The 20,846-nt window shown below is 39.8% G+C and overlaps 1 protein-coding gene and 1 non-coding gene across 4 annotated transcripts in view; one reads left to right on the forward strand and one right to left on the reverse strand.

The window, feature by feature from the left end:
* Ubr3 (ubiquitin protein ligase E3 component n-recognin 3) overlaps nt 1-20,846 on the forward strand; it is a 149,790-nt gene that overhangs the window by 1,030 nt on the left and 127,914 nt on the right. For all 3 annotated transcript variants that reach the window (XM_036183531.1, XM_036183533.1, XM_036183532.1), the window contains exon 2: nt 16,959-17,098. In XM_036183531.1, the coding sequence (XP_036039424.1) occupies nt 16,959-17,098 (140 nt within the window). The remainder of the gene's footprint in view (nt 1-16,958; nt 17,099-20,846) is intronic.
* Nucleotides 18,582-18,654, reverse strand: Trnav-aac. The gene has a single exon. It is a non-coding gene; the product is annotated as a tRNA-Val (tRNA).

A 20,846-nucleotide genomic window follows, 5' to 3' on the forward strand; every position in this document is an offset into this window, starting at 1 on the left:
TTTGGGATCTGAATTGGGTCACCGGATGATGAGGGCCAGGGAGATGGGCTTGTACTTCAGGGAAGCCCTTAGGGGGAAAAGCTGAACTGTCTGTGTGTCTGTCTGTATGAAGGACGAGCTCTGGAGCTGATGGGGGTTGAGGGAGAAGGGAAGGGGAGGGGCTTGCATAAAAAGGGACTGTTGAGCTGTCAGTAGAGTATTTGGTGTGCTGGAGTGACATCGAGAGCAGTCAGATACAGAATGCCCCTCACACCAGAAGGAGGAGGAAATCAGAGCGAATTAGGATTCAGGTGCTAGCCTTCTCTAGTTAAGGGCACCTTAATCATTAATAGGAGAACATCCGTCTGAAGGAGACACTCAACACATGCGTTTTTGGTATGTGCAGTGTACCTGGTGTTGGTACCTCTGCCTCAATCGACGTACACTACTGTCTTTAGTGATAAATTCCTTAAATAGTCAAGAAGTTAGTGGCTGGAGAAGAGGTTTCTGAGCAGAAGGATTAAGAAAAAGGATTTAGCAGGCGATAGTAAGAGCTTGCAAATAATGAATCAGGGCTAGCAGTTAGACCTGGAATTATTTTTTTACTTTTAGCATTTTAATATTTATATATTATTGAATATAGAAGCCAAAATATAATAGAGACATAGTTTGAAGTTTCCCTCCTTTTTGGTCTCTCATCTGCCAGTCCCTTCTCACCGCTGTTAGTGTCTCTCGGTGCACAGCAAACAGCAATAATGTTTCTTACTCATGCTGTCTTCTTTCACCCAAAAGGTAACATTGTTCTGTGTCTTGTCGTTTTTCACTTTGATGTCTTTTCATGTCAGTGAATCAGTTTCCTGACCCCATTGTGTGAGAACTGCTACACAGTGTCCATGAACTTGCTGCCCTTGATTCAATAATGCCATATGATGGGCATGAAGATTCCTAGTACAAAATAAAAACCTTGGCCTGCCAGTCTGATCTCACTCTGTTAGGAATACCAGTGGGCTAAATTTACAAAGGTGGGATTTTAAAATTGCCCTTTCCAAGGCTTGTTACAGCTAATGTTGGAATGGCCTATTTTCTAGTAGTCTCTTTAACAGTGTTACTAAAACTTTGGATTTTAACTGCTTTACATAATTTAACTCATTTACTTAACAATTTCGAGATGCTCACTGGTATTATTCCCATTGAATTGGAGAGGAAAATAGGGCACAGATTTCTAGAACTTGCTAAAGAGCACTCAGGTAGTAGGCTAGGCCCGCTGGCTATAGATCCTGACCTCTTAGTCACTTCTCACTACCACCTATATTAAACAGTATTTTTTCTTTTTCCCGAGACAGGTTTTCTTTAGCTTTGGAGCCTGTCCTGGATTAGCTCTGTAGACCAGGCTGGCCTCGAACTCACAGAGATCCACCTACCTCTGCCTCCCGAGTGCTGGGATTACAGGTGTTTGCCACCACTGCCCTGCAAAACAGTTTTCTTTAATTTGTTTGGTTTTGAGGATTTATCTGGGTGTTGTACATGCTAAGAAGGTGGACTTCCACATCTAACTTCTAAATAATACTCTTACTGGTTTTTCTGTTCAGTACTGTTTTGTCTTTTTGATTTTTTTTTTTTGCCGGAGCTGAGGACCGAACCCAGGGCCTTGCTGCGCTTGCTAGGCAAGCGCTCTACCAGTGAGCTAAATCCCCAACCTCATCTTTTTTATTTTTAAATGTCATTTTTTTACTTCTAATTTTTTATTAATTTTTATTAATAACACATACAGAGCACATGTGCAGATTTCAGAAGACAGCTTTGAGTTGTGGGATCTGGGGATTAAATATAGGTAGTCAGATTTGTGTGACAAGCTCTTCTTATACTGAGCCAGCCTACTGGCTCATCATCCTCCCTTTTAAAAGAGGGACATCGAGTCATGGAGGACTTCGAGCTAGCTTTTACAGACACTGAGATGTTCTTGTTCTAGGTTAGCATTCAGGGGAAGTAATAATGAAAGAAATAATGTTGGTTCTTCCCTGAAATTTGGAACAAAGTGGCAATTTTCAGGTTGTTCTGGATGAAATGCAAACCTGACATTTTAAAATTATGATACTTCATTCTGGAAGTGGAAATAATATTAGTAAGGTTTTTGTTTTCTTTGAGATAGGGTTCTGTATTGATCATGCTGGTTTTGAACTCTCAGTGACCTTCTTGCCTCTGTCTCTCAAGTGTGATTATAGGTGTGAGCTGCCATGCTGAGGACTTGATCTCTCTCTCTTGATATCTATCTAATCCCAGCTGGTGTGAATTGTCTTCCAGCCCCATTCCCCCAAGTGCTGGCATTACAGGTGTGAGTCATGCCCAGCCTCCAGTGGTTGATTGACTGATTTAAAGAATGCAAGCACAGCCAGGCGGTGGTGGCGCATGCCTTTAATCTCAACACTTTGGAGGCAGAGGCAGCTGGATCTCTATGAGTTTGAGGCCAGCCTGGTCTATAGAGAAACAGCCAGGCTACACAGAGAAACCCTGTCTCAAAAAAAACCAACCAACCAAACAAACAAAAAAACCCAAAAAACCAACCAACCAAAAAAACTGAAACAAAACAAAATAACTCACCCCCAAAACTAAACTAAACCAAACCAAACCCCAAACACAAATTTAGGGCATCCATGCTGTAGATAAGTCCATGTATTTTTATTGGGGTTTCAGGAATTTATTTTGTCCATGGTAGCAGTTGTATGTGAATTGACACCTAGCATTTACTGATTTAATTGTTCTCTCAGAAAAACAGAACTGTAGCCTGTATGTTCCAGGAGTTGCCATGTCCAGTTTCATAGACAAGACTAAAACAGTATTAGAACCATATGATTATTCTAAAATTTTCACAACTTGGTGGTTTAAGATAGACTGGTTCTGGGCTGAATACCTACACTGCTCCCTTTAGAGAGATAGATGATGATGGCCAGGAATGTAGGCTAAGGTGCAACTTCTGGAATTATTTTACAACTAGAAATGAACGAGTTATTGCAGTGTTCCCAGGTGACAGAGCTGTGTTACCCTGGTGTGGCCAGCAGTCCCTGAAGGTTGCTAGAAAACTGAGAATTCATGTATTTTGAAGTTGCTCTGCTCATAATATAAAAGCTTGTTAGTCCCATTGCAGTGCTCAAGAAATCGTAGAAAGAGCCCACCTTCCCTGTGTTCTTACCACTGTATTGATTAATTGCAGTGCTGGGGATTGAAACGAGAGTTGTAATGAGGAATATGCTCTATCCCAGAGCTATACTTTATCTTTGTACTTGTGTACTCAATAAAAGAAGAAATCTTGATGTGCCTTAATCCTTTTCAAGTGTCTGACTATTGTGGTAGCATGTTATATGATTGGAGATGGTCCATCACAACAATATTAGCATTTCATTTACAAATTTGCAATTACAGAAATGTGGGAGAGGTGGTTTTTTTTTTTTTTTTTTTGTTTGTTTGTTTTTTGTTTGTTTGTTTTTTGTTTTGAGACAGGGTCTCTTTATTTAGCTCTGGCTGTCCTGAAACTCACAGTGTAGACCAGACTGGCCTTGAACTCACAAGGTTCATCTGCCTGCCTCTGCCTCCTGAGTGCTGAAATTAAAGCATGTGCCACCACTCCTGGCTTCAATTATTTTTGATTTAGTAACATTGGTATTGTCTGTGTAGTAGTAGTATTAGCAGATACAGGAAACAAAGAGAGGAAATAATTGAGGTCTCATTTGTGAGATGATGTCACAAAGGATATGGGAGTGATGTATTAATAACCATGTATAACTGGGCTGGGGAAATGGCTCCGTGGTTAAGAGTACTTACTGCTCTTGTAGAGAACCTGGGGTCAGTTTCCAGCACTTACATGATGATTTATAACCACTGTTACTCTAGTTCTGGGGGACCCAGCATCCTCTTCTAGCCTCTGGGGATACTGCACACATTTGGTGCACATACATGCAGCAAAACACATACACATAAAAATAAAAATAAATCGGGCTAGAGAGATGGCTCAGTGGTTAAGAGCACCGACCACTCTTCCAGAGGTCCTGAGTTCAGTTCCCAGCAACCACATGGTGGCTCACAACTACTTGTAATGAGATGTGGTGCCCTGTTCTGGCCTGTAGGGACACATGCAGGCAGATTACTGTGTATATAATAAATAAATCTTTTAAAAAATAAATAAAAATAAATCTTGAAAAGAAAAACAATGTATAACAATATGATGTTTTTGTCTGTAGTGTTGGAGACTAAAACTATGCTTCCCACATGCACAAGAGTCACTATTGAATGAGTGTAATTGTTGCCAGGCATGGTTGATGGGTGAGTGAACTTAAAAATAAGAAAAAACAGTGTGATGAAAAATCTAAAATAATTTCTGACTGGCTGGTTTTAAGGCTATGATGGGAAACTAAATAGAACTGGGATTTTAAATATTTCTCAAAATTTGATGTAGTTTGACTATTTCTTTCTTTTTTTTAACCTTTCTTGAGCTTTATTAGGAGAGAGAGACAGACAGACAGACAGACACTGCGGAGGGGAGAGACTATGGAAGGAGAGAGTACGGAAAAGGGGCACAGAGAGGCCCGCTTTTTAGGCAGGGATGCTCTTGTAGTCTGGTTACATAATAAGAATATAAGCCTTATATCCCAGACTGTCCTTTATTATTTAAAAAAAAAAAAAAAGCAGGTAGATGGAAATAGGGGTGTAATTTCTCGCAAAAGCTGCTTCCAGCTGAATGTTGGAAGTCGTTGGCTCTTGGGGGAAGGGGAAGGGGAGTCTTCCGAGGTAGACAGGTGCTGTGGGATACTGTCTGCCATCCGTTCTGGAGACGTATTCCTTTTGGCTGTGGCTGGGAACCTTCTGTCTGATAAGATGTTGGTGACACAGAAAAAAGGGTGGTGAAGAGTCATGGTCGTAGCAGTAGTGGTAGCTGTGTGGGGGTTCAGCAGGGGCCAGGGACGCTCGAGGTCTTGGTTTTCCTGGATGGGGTAGGAGGCGGCAAGTGGCAGCAGGTCTTCGGTGATCTATCCGAGTCACAGCACCAGATGTTGGTTAAGTGGTGGCACTGGTGGCCATGCCAACGGAAGAGAGTGCTGGATGCTGCGGTGGCAGAAGAATCACAAGCCATGGTTACCTTTTTAGAGCCTTATTAGGATGATGAGAGAGAGAGAGAGAGAGAGAGAGAGAGAGAGAGAGAGAGAGAGAGCGCGCACACGAGAGCACACGCGAGAGCGCGCTATTTTTAATGTATTATCATTTTTATATTTTTTTTTGCCACTTTGCTTACTTTCTCTCAGATTTTAAGGTCCTTAAAAAAAGGCACCGTAGAGGCCAGCATAGATGCATTTAACAGATACTTCCTAAATGTCAAGTTGGGCTACATCTGAAAAGTTGCCCTAAGATTACATTGCTTTATTATTCAGGAAATGTCATTGATTAACAGGTTCATAGCACCTGTTTTCAGAGTGCTTAGGAAAGTCTTCCCCCCACCTTTAAAATGTCAAAAGTAGGGTTGGGGGTTTACCTCAGTGGTAGAGTACTTGCCTAGCAAGCACAAGGCCCTGGGTTTGATCCTCAGCTCAAAAAAAAAAAAAAAAAAAAAAAAGTCAAAAGTAGTCCATATGGGGTATAACATAAAAATGCATGGATAGAGTAAAAGGTCAAGGTTCCTTTTTTCATATGTTCCTCAGTGAGGGATTTCTCTCATTTTCATTTGACTTAATTATGCACTTAAAAGATGTTAGTAACAATGGATCAGTACTTCTAGCTGTTTCGTTGAAACTATTTTGGTAGTTTGATTTGTGGCAATGATCAAGTGGAGGCAGTGAATACCTGGTTAACAGTCTTTCTCTTCATTATTTCCATCAATGTGTATTGGACAATGTCTCATATTAGCACATAGTGCACTTTCTTTTATTTTTTTATTCATTTATGTTTTTTTTTTTTTTTTTTTTTTGCTTTTTTGAGACAGGGTTTCTCTGTGTAGCTTTGGAGCCTGTCCTGGATCTCGCTCTGTAGATCAGGCTGGCCTCGAACTCACAGAGATCCACCTGGCTCTGCCTTCCGAGTGCTGGGATTACAGGCATGTGCCACCACCATCTGGCCATGCACTTTCTTTTAAAAACACCTTTTCTTTCCATTTTGTTTTATGTATTGTGTTTTGCTTGAATGTATGTTCTAGAACCACTTGCATGCCTGGTGCTAGAAGAGGGCTTTGGAACTCCAGGAACTAGAGTTACAGATGGTTTTGAGTCACCAAGTGGGTTCTGGGAATTGACTGGATCCTCTGGTAGAGCAGTTAGTGCTCTTAACCTCTGATCATCTCTCTAGCATCCCCCATCCCCTTTTTGAGACAGGTTTTGACTGTGTTGACTAAGTTGGCCTTGAACTCATAGTGTTTTGCCTGCCCCTGCCTCCTCAGTGCTGGGAGTAAAGATGTGGACTACACTCTCACCTGCCTCTGTTTCATAGTTACTTATTATTCCACTGCATTTTCATGGGGCGGTTGTAGTCAGTATAGCCATATAGTTTATGTGTGTGCATACACATATGTATGAAGATAAACTCTCAGAGACTACATCTCAGTTAAAACGGACACTTCAGTCTTTGATAGATCCATTCAGAGAAATTCAGTTACACTCTCCCCATTGTATGAGTTGGTTTCTTTCCATCCTGGCCCACGTAACATGTGTAATATTTTAGTTTTGATTTTTTTCACAGGCATTTTTATTCCATACAGAAAACTCAGCAGTGTACATTTAACCCACTCTAGAGAGCTAGGTTCTGTATAGCATTTTCCCTTGCCCAGCTTGGCACTGTGGCTTTTCCAACAAGCTGTGGATTTTGTATCTGAGATATTGCCTTTCCATTGATGGCAGATGTCATCATGCTGTTATCATTGGTCCTGGGAACTTCTACCAGCTTAAACACCACCGCCCAGCTAGTTTATAGTTCTACAAGTAATGAACTTTCAATATAAGTTTGATAATAAAGATATGTGCCTTTACTTTCCCATTTATCTTTTTTTTTTTTTTTTTTTTTGGTTTTTTTGGTTTTTTTGTTTTTTTTGAGACAGGGTTTCTCTGTGTAGCTTTGCACCTTTCCTGGAACTCACCTGGTAGACCAGGCTGGCCTCGAACTCACAGAGATCCGGCCTGCTTCTGCCTCCCAAGTGCTGGGGTTAAAGGCGTGCGCCACCACTGCCCAGCTTACTCTCCCATTTATATCCCATTTATACATACTGGCATTTTAGCAAATTAGTTAATTGTGTTATAATATAGTTAGTGGTAGAAAGTATTAGAGTAATTTTTTTTTTCTCTTTTTCAGACAGGGTCATACTGTATACACTTGGGTAGCCTGGAACTCACTGTGTAGACTAGGCTGGTTTTGAACTCATGGAGATCCTTATGCCTCTGCCTCTTTGAGTGCTAGATTTAAAGGCATACACTACCACTCGTGGTAGAGCTAATCAATCAATCAATCAATCAATCTCTCTCTCTCTGTCTCTCTTTTTCTTTTTTCTTTTGATTTTTTGAGACAGGGTTTTTTTGTGTAGTTTTGGTGCCTATCCTGGATCTCGCTCTGTAGACCAGGCTGGCCTTGAACTCACAGAGATCTGCCTGGTTCTGTCTCCCAAATGCTGGGATTAAAGGTGTGCGCTACCATCCCCCAGTGAGATAATCTCTTAAATTATATATTGCAGACATTTGTATGGATTGCTTGTTAGATTTCTTCCCTATGAACTTGGAATTTTCTCTAATGAAAGTCATCTAACTGTGAAGTTACCAGTTCAAACAAAGGAACAAAACACCTTTCGTGATGTAATAGCTTAGAGGAAGAAGAGCTGAAGAAAACTTCAGTTCCCTTTCTGTATCCTTGTCTGTTTTTGCTTACTAATTTCCTCGAAGAAATGTGGACATGATTTCCTACTTCAGCTCATAGAGTACTTTGTAGCATCTTCATAGTCATGAAATTTAAGTATAGCAGCAATTTGGAAGTCCTCTCCATTGTAATTATTTTTTCTCTTATCATTATAATACTTTAAAACTATTTTAAACTGTGGGGCAATTTGAATAGAGCAAAAATACGAAGATAAGCACATGCCTTTGTACTCACCATTGAGAGGACTAGATATGACTGTCATGCTTGCTTCGGAGCTACTTTGGTAAGACAGCTAAAGCCTCCTCCCCCTTGGCTCCCCCTTTTTTTCTGTTTCTCTGGAGTTTGCCATTGTCCTTCAGTCTGCCATATTTGTACAAGTTTTTAGGGCTGAGGTCTAGTGTATGGCTTTCTCAGCCTGTGGTTGGTGGGAGGACTTGAAGCAAGGACCATTGTGCCAAGGAAAGGGGAAGGACCCTTACCAGAGTTCTGGATGGAGCCTCTTGTTAGCTGAGACTTGAGAAGTCTTTCACATCAGCCTTGCTTGACGCCTTTCCCCAGAATTCCCTTTACAGTAAAGATCCATGCCCAACTTTCTTGTTCAGCCTGTGGCTCCTGTTTGCATCTTACTGTTTTAAATCTCATTCAGGGTGCTTCCAGAGCCACCCTGTAATCTTATATCAAAAAGAAAGAGGAAAGAAAAACTTTTTTAGCCATGCAACATAAAAGTTACCAGAATAGCTAGTCAGTGGTGGCACATGTCTTCAATCTCGGTATTGAAGGGAGGCAGAGGCAGGAGAATCTCTGACTGAGTTTGTGGACAGCCTGGTCTATATAGAGTGAGTTCCAGGACAGCCAGGGCTACACAGATAAACATGTCTTGAAAAACAAACAAAAAGTTACAAAAATTGTATATAAAGCTAATGCTAAGATACAATTGCAAGTCTCTTGATTGACAGGCCACATCTGGCTGTGTCTTATTCTTTCCTGGAGGGTCTCTGTGCTTAATCCTCTACTTAAAAACCATGTTAAATTTTTTTTTTTTTTTTTTTTAAAATATAGTGTCTTTTTAGTAAATGACATCTTTCTCTGAGAAGCCTGTACCTGTGTGGTCAGTTGAGTCTTATTCTTTCCTTGATTGACTTTCTGTTTTCATAAACCCCAACTCAGCTTCATATTTGCTGGTCCTGTAACTAGTTTCTGTGTCAAAACCAACAGTTCTGGATGCCCCTGAGTAGAGAGTTCTCTGTAAAGAACTCAGGCTGTGTAGGTTGCATAGAGCTATGTTTCCTCCCTGCCACTAAAGACAGACCAGCTTTTAGTTTTATTGATTTTTTTTTCTTCTTTTTCCTCATCTCTAGAAATTCATTAGTATCTGTTTCTTATTTTCTTTCATCTTTTTGTTTTAATTTTCTCCTAACAGTATAGATCACTAATTGGTCTTTTCTGGTTTTTGTTTTTGTGTGTGATGTGATGTGTATGTGTATGTGTGATGTGATGTGAGTGTGTGTGTGTTGTATGTACTTATCAGTGGTTTTTTTTTTTTTTTTTAAAGATTTATTTATTTATTATGTACACAGAAGAGGGCACCAGATCTCATTACAGATGGTTGTGAGCCACCATGTGGGTGCTGGGAATTGAATTCAGGACCTCTGGAAGAACAGTCAGTGCTCTTAACCTGTGAGCCATCTCTCCAGCCCCATCAGTGGGTATTTGCACGTGTGTGCGCAGGTGCATGTGCACAGGCATGTGTGTGCTTCTTGCATGTTGAAGCTAGAAGTTGTCATCAGGTGCTTTTATCACTTGCTACATTTTTTCAATTAAAATCTTGTTTATATGTGTATTTGTGTGTGCGCATCTGTGGAGGTCAGAGACCAGCTTGTGGGAGTTGGCGATCTCCTTCTACCATGTGGTTCTCAGGGATTGAACTCGGGTTGTCAGGCATGGATGGCAGCAGTCACTTTTACTTGCTGAGCCATCTTGCTGGCCCTCCACTTTTGGTTTTTGAGAGAGGGTCTCTCACTGCCCCTGAAGCTCATCAGTTTGACTAGGCTAGGTAGCCAGTGAGCTTCAGGTCTGGTTTCCCTCCTCCACTGTTGGAGTTACAGGTAGGCTCCACTATGCCCAGCTTTTACCTGAGTTCTCAGGTCCTGGTGTTTGCACAGCAGGCACTTTACTGCTTGGCCACCTCCTCAGCCTGCTTGTGCTTCTGGCTACTAGGCTTTTTATTTATAATTTATGTATAAGTGTGACCTGTCTTCATGCACACTAGAAGAGAGCATCAAATCCCATTACAGATGGTTGTGAGCCATCATGTGGTTGCTGGGAATTGAACTCAGATCCTCTGGAAGAGCAGCCAGTGCTCTTAACTGCTGAGCCAGCTCTCTCTCCAGCTCCCACTGAAAAGCTTTAATGTTAGGCATTTCTCTAAATTTTAGAGTCTAAATAGTTTTAGAGGCATCTCACATTTTTTAATGTATTTTTACTTTTATTCAGTTAATATTCTCTGTTATTCAGATTTCCTCTTTGATTCTTGGGTTATGTAGAAGTTTTGGGGAGTTTAGGTAATATTTACTAGTAAGTTTTGATCTAATTCTGTTATTGTCACACATTAATAGAATATACTTCTCAGTCTTGTTCCTTGTGCATTTGGAAAGGGTCTGATGTTTTGTAGTAGTTGATGTGTAGTGGTGCCCAGGTCTTCCAGATTCTTAAAGGACTTTTTGTATTCATTAGCTCAATGAATGCTTTGTAAGCACTTTGTCATTGAGTTACATATGTAACTCTTTTTAATAATTTTTTAGCTACTTGTTCTAATTACTGAGGAAGTACTGAGCAAATATCAAAGCTTGCAAGCCACGTGACTGAGTTCTATCCTTGAGACCCACATGGCACAAGGAGAGAAACAACTCCTGAAGAAGCTGCTTTCATTGAGTCTTGCTTTTTTACTCAGTCTAAAACTCTTGATAGTGATACCTGGATCTTATATACTAGGAACACTTGGAGCTGTGGTCATATTTAAATCTGTTGTCTTGTTTCCTTTTCCTTTTTTTTGGTTTTTTGAGACAGGATTTCTCTGGCTCTCGTTCTGTAGACCAGGCTGGCCTCGAACTCATAGAAATCCTCCTGGCTCTGCCTCCCGAGTGCTGGGGTTAAAGGCATGCATCACCACCATCCGGCTTGTTTTCTAATTATCATGTCTGTTCTTTGGAGAGAGAGGGAGAGAGGAAGAGAGAGAGAGAGAGTGAGTGTGTGAGTGTGTGTGTGTGTGTGTGTGTGTGTGTGTGTGTGTGTGTGTTGAGAACTCATTCTGTAGCCCAGGCTGGCCTGGAACTTTGTGTAACCTAGGCTGGCTTATAACCTCCTGCCTTAGCCTACCAAGTGTTTACAGGAGTCAGCACCTATGCCCAGCTTGATTTTTTTTTTTTCTTTCTTTCTTTCTTCTTTTTTTTTTTTTGCCATAGCTGAGGATGGAACTCAGGGCCTTGCACTTGCTAGGCAAGAGCTCTACCACTGAGCTAAATCCCCAACCCCCTAGCTTGATTAAAAAAAATTTTTTTTGGATTAACTGTATTTATATTTCCTTTGCTAGTGTATGAGCTATAATTTTTACTATACTGTGATACGGAGCAAGGGATTGGTGCCCAGTGCCCATACTGTGTGCTGTTTGTTTAGTACTCAAAGACTCAGGAGTATTCTCCATGCATCCAGTTGACAGTTTGTCTGGATTGTTTTCTCTTTGATGGCTGGCCTACAAAGTGTAGCTGCAGTCATCTTCCTGGACTAAGTTCTGTCTTCCCAGCAGGAAATCATCCTGGACCATTTTGATTCTCTTTTGTGTTATACCCTGCAAACTCTACTAAGAAAAGGAGGGTTGGGGATTTAGCTCAGCAGTAGAGCGCTCACCTAGCAAGCGCAAGGCCCTGGGTTCGATGCTCAGCTCCAAGAAAAAGAAAAAGTAAGCTGACATTGGTAGACCTCACTTTGTTTCCTGTCTGTTAGAGATTATTGTCTTTCTTTGAAGTCTAGTGTGTTGAATAATACCGCTTTGTACTTTAGATTTTGGTTGTTTTAAATGAAGGAGTTAATTTGGTGTCAATTTGGTGTCTAATTTATCTTGAGCAGAAGTTAAATATCCCAACTGTCTTGTTATCTTTTTTTCCAATGTAGTATTTTTATTGATTATTTAATAATTTGACATTATGCACTGCGATCACACTACCTTCCCAGTCCCCCTGCCCTTATGACCTTTCCTCCACTCCAACAGAAGGAACCCCTCCCCAAAAAGGTCCAATTTGTGTTGCTCATATACTTCTTGGAGCACAGTCAAATTCCCAGCCCCTTAAAGAAAACTGAGCCCTTATCCATCTGTACCCCAGCCAGAAACTATTAATTGTAGAGAGCTATGCTTCAGCATCCTTATCAAAATTTTTAAGAGTTCTCATCAATGACTTTCTGTCTAGGCTGTTTGTGTGTGTGTGTGTGTGTGTGTGTGTGTGTGTGTGTGTGTGTGTGTGTTTGGAGGCGGGGGCTGGGCTGGGGTGGGGTACAGATAGGGGTGATGACTTTCACAGAAGAAGCCTTCAATGCTCCTCTTTCTCAGCTATGAATCTGAAGTCATCAATACCATGGCAAAAGTAGCTACTTTGCCCTTTACAGTCAGTGGGAGCACAGATCATGGACTTGTACATGGATTTTGGGATAGCATGGACCATGGACAGCCACATGGTCTGTGGTGTCAGCATGAGCCATGGATCTCAGCATGGCACCCAGCAGTGGCATGGCCCACATACATCAACATGGCTTTGGGAGGCAACACAGACCACTGATATTGGTGGTAACATAGGCCACAGACATTAACACAGTCCAGGCCACAGTGGGAGAATGGACCCAAATATGGCCCTCAATGGCAGCATGGACCACAGACATCAACATGGCCTCCTGTGGCAACCTAGACACTAATATTGCCTCCTAGAGTTGGCTGTCAGTATGACCTCTACTGGCAGCCCAGACCATAGACATCCACATGAGCCTCCGGCTTCAACAAGGTCTGGGGCAGTGGACCATGGATAGCAACATGGCCTCCAGGAGAAGGACAGGCCACAGAGGTCTTTCAAGGAGGTCCATTCCAGAAAATGAATTGATTTCCTGTTGTTGCTCAGAACCAGGTGGATCATGCAGCTGGGCAATGTTTTCGGGGCCTGAATCTGTGCAAGCTCTAGGCTTGATGGACTTACTCAGCAACGATGTGTTCCCTGCCCACTGCAGCTGTTCACATCTGCCCCCGAAGTTGGTCTCTAGTCCCATCTTGCTCCACTGCTCACCCACGCCTCTGTTCCTCCATCTCCCCACCTCTCCATTGAATATTCATTTGTTATAGTGGCATTGGAAACTGCAGCGTGGCACACAATACACACACATACACACACACAAACAACAACAAAAACATGGTTAAATTTTGTCCTATAGCTACAGGTTTTGTTAACTTAAAAATTACTTTTCTTTCCTAAACAAGTAAAAATTTTAGGAAACATGAATACATGTTAATTTAAGATCTCATACAAACCCAAGAGCAATGAAAGAATGAATATAAATAATATACTCTTGGTTTTAGCTATGATCTTTTTTAAAAATCATATACTGGTCTAAATGTAGCAGTCACTTAACTATTTACATTTCATGCTGGAAATTGAGAGGAAAGAGTTACTTATGAATGCTTGAGAAAATGATGCTGTTATTAGTTGCAGTAAGGAGTCCAGGGATAGAGCAGGTTAACAAGGTTTGTGGAGAAGAGCTAGACGGTGGGTGGCACGTGGTTTTGTGGGCTTCCCCCATTTGACTAGCAATGACTTATTTATTAATCAGAGTTTGGTCTAAGCTACAAACAGTATTTTGGTCAGGTAGTTTCAAAGATATACAGTTTCTTATAATGTGCAGACAACACCCCCATTCTTCCTTATAAAGGGACTTAGGACTTTTTTTTTTGAAATCTGCAAACAATTATGGGTATAGTATATGGGAAGGGAAGAAAGAGAATAAAATAGACAAATTGCTTAGGAATTGCTGTCATAAGAGTCCCTGAATACACACTGGCAAACATATTATAAGTAGTAGGAAAAACTATAAGGTAGATGTAGCAGGAATCTTTTTTTTTTTTTTTCTTTGAGACAGGGTTTCTCTGTGTAGCTTTGCACCTTTCCTGGAACTCACTTGGTAGCCCAGGCTGGCCTCAAACTCACAGAGATCCGCCTGGCTCTGCCTCCCAAGTGCTGGGATTAAAGGCATGCGCCACAACCGCCTGGCCAGATTTTTTTTCCTTTTTTTTTTTTTTTTTTAAGCCGAGGATCGAATCCAGGGCTTTGCGCTTGCTAGGCAAGCACTCTACCACTGAGCTAAATCCCCAGCCCTGTAGCTGGAATCTTAAGAAGTCTTATTAATAAAACAAACCTTGGAGCCAGGTATTGGGGTGAACGCTGGATGATCAGAGAAGCAGAACAAGCCACAGCCACCTCACCTTGCCAATTCCTCAGCTGATCCTGTTTCCTCAGACTGGATGCCTCTCAGCTGAACTGTGCTGCTCCAAAGCCTAAAAGCTTAGCCAGCCAAATGCTTAACCAGCCTAGTTCCTGGTTTTCACGCCTTATATACCTTTCTGCTTTCTACCATCACTCCCTGGGATTAAAGGCTCACTTCTTGGGATTAAAGGTGTGAGTCACCATGCCTGGCTGTTTCCAATGTGGCCTTGAACTCACAGAGATCCAGACCGGGATTTCTGCCTCTGGAATACTAGGATTAAAGGTGTGTGTTTTCTGCCTCTGGAATACTAGGATTAAAGGTGTGTGTTTCACCATTTTCTGGCCTCTGTATCTAGTGGCTGTTCTCTGACCCCAGATAAGTTTATGAGTGCACAATATTTCGGGGAACACAATACCACCACAGGTAGGAACTCTGTTTCTGAAACTATAAGTATATTGTCATAATTTTGATAATTTCAGCTTTAATATCTGCTCAATTACTCATTCTCTAATCTACTCTAAAATAAAAGAGGGTTAGAGTTCTACACACTGGGACTTTAAGGCCGCAAATAGTGTTACTCTTTCTTATTGAGAAAATAGGAAGTGGTCGATTGCTTATGTTTAAAGTGGCATGCACACATGTGATACATTTGTGTATATGGACTTCCTCCCTCCTTACTTTGGTACTGGGAATCTAACCAGGGTCCTACGCATGCTAAGCATGAACTTTATATACCTCAAGCTTGCAGTAATAGTGAGTAGGGATCTTAATATAAGTTATGAATGAGTTATGAATTCCTGTGTTAGTAAATCTTGCATTTTTTTCTGGTTACCTAATTTAAACAAAGGAGAGAGTTTATAAAATGTCTGTGTACAGTGTATGAGAGTTTCTGGGACCATGTAACGTATGTACCTGTAATCCCAGCTATGGAAGGTGGAGGTAGGAAGATTAGGAGTTTGAAGGCAACTTCTGTTAGTTTAGGAATTTTGAAGCCAGTCTGGGCCATGAGACCTTGCCTAAAAAACCTCCACAACAAGCCCTCACCCAAAACAAAACAACAAACCCTTGCAATATGGGTATTCATGTATCACTGTCCTCTTTAGGAAATATCACTGTTCTCTTTAGGAAGTGTCACAAAATATTTATCTCACATCTTGATTCTAATCTAAAATGAACTCTAATATGGTTATAAAATTTGAAAGTAAATTTTTTTGAAAGGTTTAAAAGAAGAAATCGTGGAGAGATGGCTCAGTTCAGAGTGCTTGGGAGGCAGAGGCAGGTGGATCTCTGTGATTTCAAGATCAGCCTGGTCTACAGAGTGAGTTCCAGGACAGCTAGGGCTACACAGAGAAACCCTGTATCAAAAACCATCACCACAAAAAACAAAACCAACCAAACCAACCAAACCAAAGAGAGTGCTTGCTGTTCTTCCAGAAGGCCCAATTTGACTCCTAGCAAATCACACCTGACGGCTCACAACCACCTCTTAGTCCAACTGCAGAGGATCTGGCACAGGCCGCCTCTGCCACACAGTCCCCACACCCCCAATGTGGGATACACACATGCGCATAAATTTGAAAAAAAGAAAAAAAAATCTTAGAAGGTTAAAGGATTGTGTACAAGATTACAAAGAGTTGAGAGAAGTTCATCCTTAATGTTGGGATTGATTGATTCCATTGCACTTTAAATTTAATGAATTTAATGACATTTAAGTTTAGAAATCACTTTTCCACTTAAGAATGCTGTTTGTATTCAGATCATTTTTAAAAATTTTTTTAGCCAAAATAGCCTTTGTATTTTTCATTTTATTTTTAGACATTTTTTTTATGTGTTTTAATTAGTAAATTTGTGTTTGGAAGCAAAATAAATTATTTGTGACAATTTGGATTGTGAATATTTGCCTTTGTTGCTCAAATGTACCAGTGATTTTTTTCTAGTAATGTGTAATAAAGATTAACAAGAGTATATACACTTGATTTTATAAACTTTTAAAATAAACTTCAATTATATCATTGATTACTTCTTTGAGGTTGGATTGGAAAATGTAATTGCTTCAGATAACATCAAGTTGTACTTACAGGCTTATCTTATTATTTATGTATTTGTTTATTTAATTTAATTTTGTTTTGAGACAAGCTTGCTTTGTGTAACAGCCTTAGCTGTCCTAGAACTTGATTTGTAGACCAGACTGGCCTCAAATTCACAGAGATCCATCTGCTTTTGCCTCTGTCTCTGCCTCCTGATTGTGTACTTACAGATTTATAAAGGATGGAAATAATAAAATAGCACTTGAAATGATATATTGCAGTCATAAATATAAAACTATGGTTACTTTCTTTTTGTGTTCTGTTTAGGACATGGCTGTTACGGTCTTTTTCAGAAAAAGTCTCTGGGTACCACTTTTAGTTTAAAGGCATACTAAAGCTATAGTCTTTTAACTTGGTGCTTTAAAAATCACAAAGAAGGATCATTCTGGCTTTAGTTTTTGCTTGCATTTTCTTTATGGATATTATAAATAGAAGTAATACATTTTTGTCTGGTTAGACATTTTTTTCTCTCCTCTCTTAGTTCCTTTTCTCCCCCCATTACAGGTTTTGCAGAAGACATCAGATTAAATCAAGTTCAAATATTCCCTGTGTCCCCAAAGACTTACTGATGATGTCTGAATTTGTTCTTCCAAGATTTATTTTTTGTCTTATTCAGTATTTAAGAGAAGGCTATAATGAACCAGGTATGTTTTAATATGTTCATTGTAATACTCTTAAATGATCACATCATAGAATTTTAGCACTAATCATAAAGTGAAAATTTAAAGCTATCACTTAAAGTTTTATATTTTTGACTATATGTATATGTGTGTGTTGTCTGTTAGTGTGTTAGTGCATATGAGTGCAGGTGCCCAGGGAGGCCAGAGGTGTCAGATCTAAAGTTTGAGTTATAGGCAGTAAGCTTTCAGATGTAGGTGCTGAGAACCGAACTCAGATCCTCTGAGTAGTGTGTGCTTCTAACCACAAGCCATCTCTCCAGCCCAAGAAAACATGTGTTTTTATTTAACATTTTTGTTGTTGTTTTGAGACAGGGTTTCTCCATGTAACCACCCTGGCTGTCCTGGAACTTGCTCTGTAGACCAGAAACCCTGTCTCGGAAAAAAAAAACAAAAAAAAAAAAAAAAAAAAAAAAAGAAACTAAAGGCATACAAAATAAATGGCTTCATGATGGCATTTTTTGTTTGTTTGTTTTTTGAGACAGGGTTTCTCTGTGTAGCTTTGCGCCTTTCCTGGAACTTGCTTTGTAGACCAGGCTGGCCTCGAACTCACAGAGATCTGCCTGGCTCTGCCTCCTGAGTGCTGGGATTAAAGGTGTGCGCCACCACCACCTGGCCATGATGGCATTTTTATACATTACATTTATTGTAACCTTATCCCCTTTCTACACTGCTTTCTGCTGCGTTTTATTTTTCTTTGCTTAACATTTTTAAAGTAATGACTATGAAATGTAGAAAAACACTGATATGTATAACTATAGATACACTGTAGGAGGCATAGTTTGGTACTTTTTGCCTCTAAGTAAAGAATGATTTGCAATTATATTATGATTAAACAAAATTATATAGTTGAGAAATGTTTGAATTTAACAGATTTTTAGATAATAAATTGCTGTTGTTTTTCTCCCTGAAATATTTTATGTAACAACTTATGATAGACTTAAATTGTTTGCTTTCATAGTATTGTATCAGTGCTAAGTGTGCATAAGTTAGTACTAAAAAAAGAGGAAAAACACTCACCTTACACTTATTGTATTAAGATTTTGTCATAATCTTGAAAAAAAATTTTTTTTTTCGAGACAGGGTTTCTCTGTGTAGCTTTGCGCCTTTCCTGGATCTCGTTCTGTAGACCAGGCTGGCCTCCAACTCACCTGGCTCTGCCTCCCGAGTGCTGGTGCGCCACCACCTCCTGGCTGAAAAATGTTCTTTAAACGGTTGATTTAAGCACGTATTAGAGTTGGTTGTAAGATGTTATGAATTAGAGATGTAGTAGTATAGAACAAATCGATTAGCTTTTCTGTCTTCTGCCTTTCTAATGATAGTAACTTTTTTATCCTGTGGTACCAGCTTTTATATTATTTTTCTATGTTTTCAACAATTTTATATATAAATCTTATATTCAATTTGAAACTAGGATATGGAATACATTTTTTTTTTTTTTTTTTTTTTTTTTGGAGCTGAGGATCGAACTCAGGGCCTTGCGCTTGTTAGGCGAGCGCTCTACCACTGAGCTAAATCCCCAATCCCAATATGGAATACATTTTTATCTTCTATTCCCACTCTTAAATTATGAAAGAATAATAGACCTTTTATTTTATTTTTTGCTTTTTGGGGCAGGGTCTTGCTTTGAGGGTTTTTTTGTTTTTGTTTTTGTTTTTGTTTGTTTTAGCTAAGGATCAAACCCAGGGCCTTGGGCTTGCCAGGCAAATGCTCTACCATTGAGCTAAACCCCCAACCCCTGGGTCTTGCTTTGTGTTCCTGGTTGGCCTGAAACTCACTGTGTGGACCTGAAACAAACTGCAGACCAGGCTGGCCTCAAATGTGTGGTGTTCCTCATGCCTCTGTGTACTGAGTGCTGGGATTGCAGGTCCGTCACCGCAGCCATCCTACATGTTTTCACTGTTCCTGAGACTGTTGTGAGCAAGCCATCCCACTTGCTTAACTGTATTTTAAGAACAATGTTGAATCATTTATGAAGTACTTCTCTCAGGATATGTATCTTAAAATAAAGAAAACTGTTACTTAGATTTAGTCCCAGACTGCTGTCTCTTTAGGATGAAGAAACTTGTTTGCTGTATTATTTCTCACGAACTTGCTAAGCTTTTTGGAAATTTGCATTTTATATTGCAGGCATTCTATTTTTAAAAAGTAATAAAACATTTTTTTTGTGAGACTCTTAAAATTTACAATTAGTTTAATGACTATTTCATACAAAAGAGTGTTATGAATTTTTCCTTCAGTAACATTCAGTGGTTAAAAAGGTAGGTAGTATAAGTACAGGCATAGCTGTGATAGTTACATACTGCTGTTATCTGCTCTCTCTATTTATTTATTTATTTAGACACTGGGTCTCACTAAGTAGCCCTGGCTGACCCGGCTCTTTATGTAGACCAGGCTGGTCTTGAACTTGGAGATTGCTTGCTTCTGCCTTCATTGTGTTGAGACTAAAGGCATGTGCTACCACAACTGGCTTGTTTTTTTTAAATTTTTTTATTTATTTGAAAATATGAAGAAACTAGTGAAAGCATTTTTGTCTAAGGATGAATTTTATGAATGTGCATTCATTAAGTTTTCTTCTTTTGCTCAGCATTAATTTCTTACTTAGGCAAACAATCAAAAAAAGAAACAAAAAACTAAACAAACAAAACCCCAAATCTGTGTTTGTTTGTGACCACACTAAAATTCGAGGTCATGGAAGCTCATGGATTCACAAAAATCTTGTGAATTCACAGTTGCTTTGGGTTCTTTTTCTCTACCCTAAAATGTGTAGCCTATTATTAGATGTTGTCAGAGCCCCTGGAAACTAAAGCAAACATCAATTATAGATCTCGTGTGTTACTGTGTGAGTCACTGGGGAGAAGGCACACATTTGTAGCTTACAGCACTTGGATCCAACTGAGAAAGTGAGGATTTGGGTGCTGAGTATGTCTCCTTTCTGGGTCACACAGACCCTCCCTTAGCTCTCTTATGATTATCATTTTAACCAGTCATTACTAAACTTTAAATCTTTGTTTATGTCTTCCTTTTAGTCTTTAGGGCATAGGTTCTCAACCTGTGGGGTACAACACCTTTGTGGGTTTGAGAAACTCTTTCACAAGGGTTGAATATCAGATATCCAGCATATCAGATATTTCTATTACAATTGGTAACTAGTGAAATTACAGTTATGAAGTAGCAATGACATTTTTTAAAGATTTATTTATTTATTATATATACAGAAGAGGGCACCAGATCTCGTTATAGGTGGTTGTGAGCCACCATGTGGGTGCTGGGAATTGAACTCACGACTTCTGGAAGAGCAGTCGGTGCTCTTAACCTCTGAGCCATCTCTCCAGTTCCCACAACCTAAGACATTGCATTAAAGGAGCTCAGCATTAGGAAGGGTGAGATCTACTGCTGTGGGTTTAAAACATTGCTTTTCCTTTCATCTTTAATACTTTTCTCATTTACTGGCCAAGGAATTTTTTGTGTTTTTATTTTAACTTTTTTTTTTTTTTTTTAAGTTTTTATAATCTCTATTTCCATTCCTCTTTGAGTTTGTACCCACCACAGAACTCTTGTTGAGGTCTGGGGACCCTTATACGTGTTTTGGTGCATTGAAGTCTGGTTTGAAGGCAAGCATTATCCACATTGCCAGCCCCACAAATTAAATTCTTACTATGTCACTAATCATCTCGTTTTATCATCTACTTTTTTCAAATGACTGATTTCCAGA

This window comes from Onychomys torridus, chromosome 4 (assembly GCF_903995425.1).
Source record: "Onychomys torridus chromosome 4, mOncTor1.1, whole genome shotgun sequence".
Taxonomy (NCBI): Eukaryota; Metazoa; Chordata; class Mammalia; order Rodentia; family Cricetidae; genus Onychomys; species Onychomys torridus.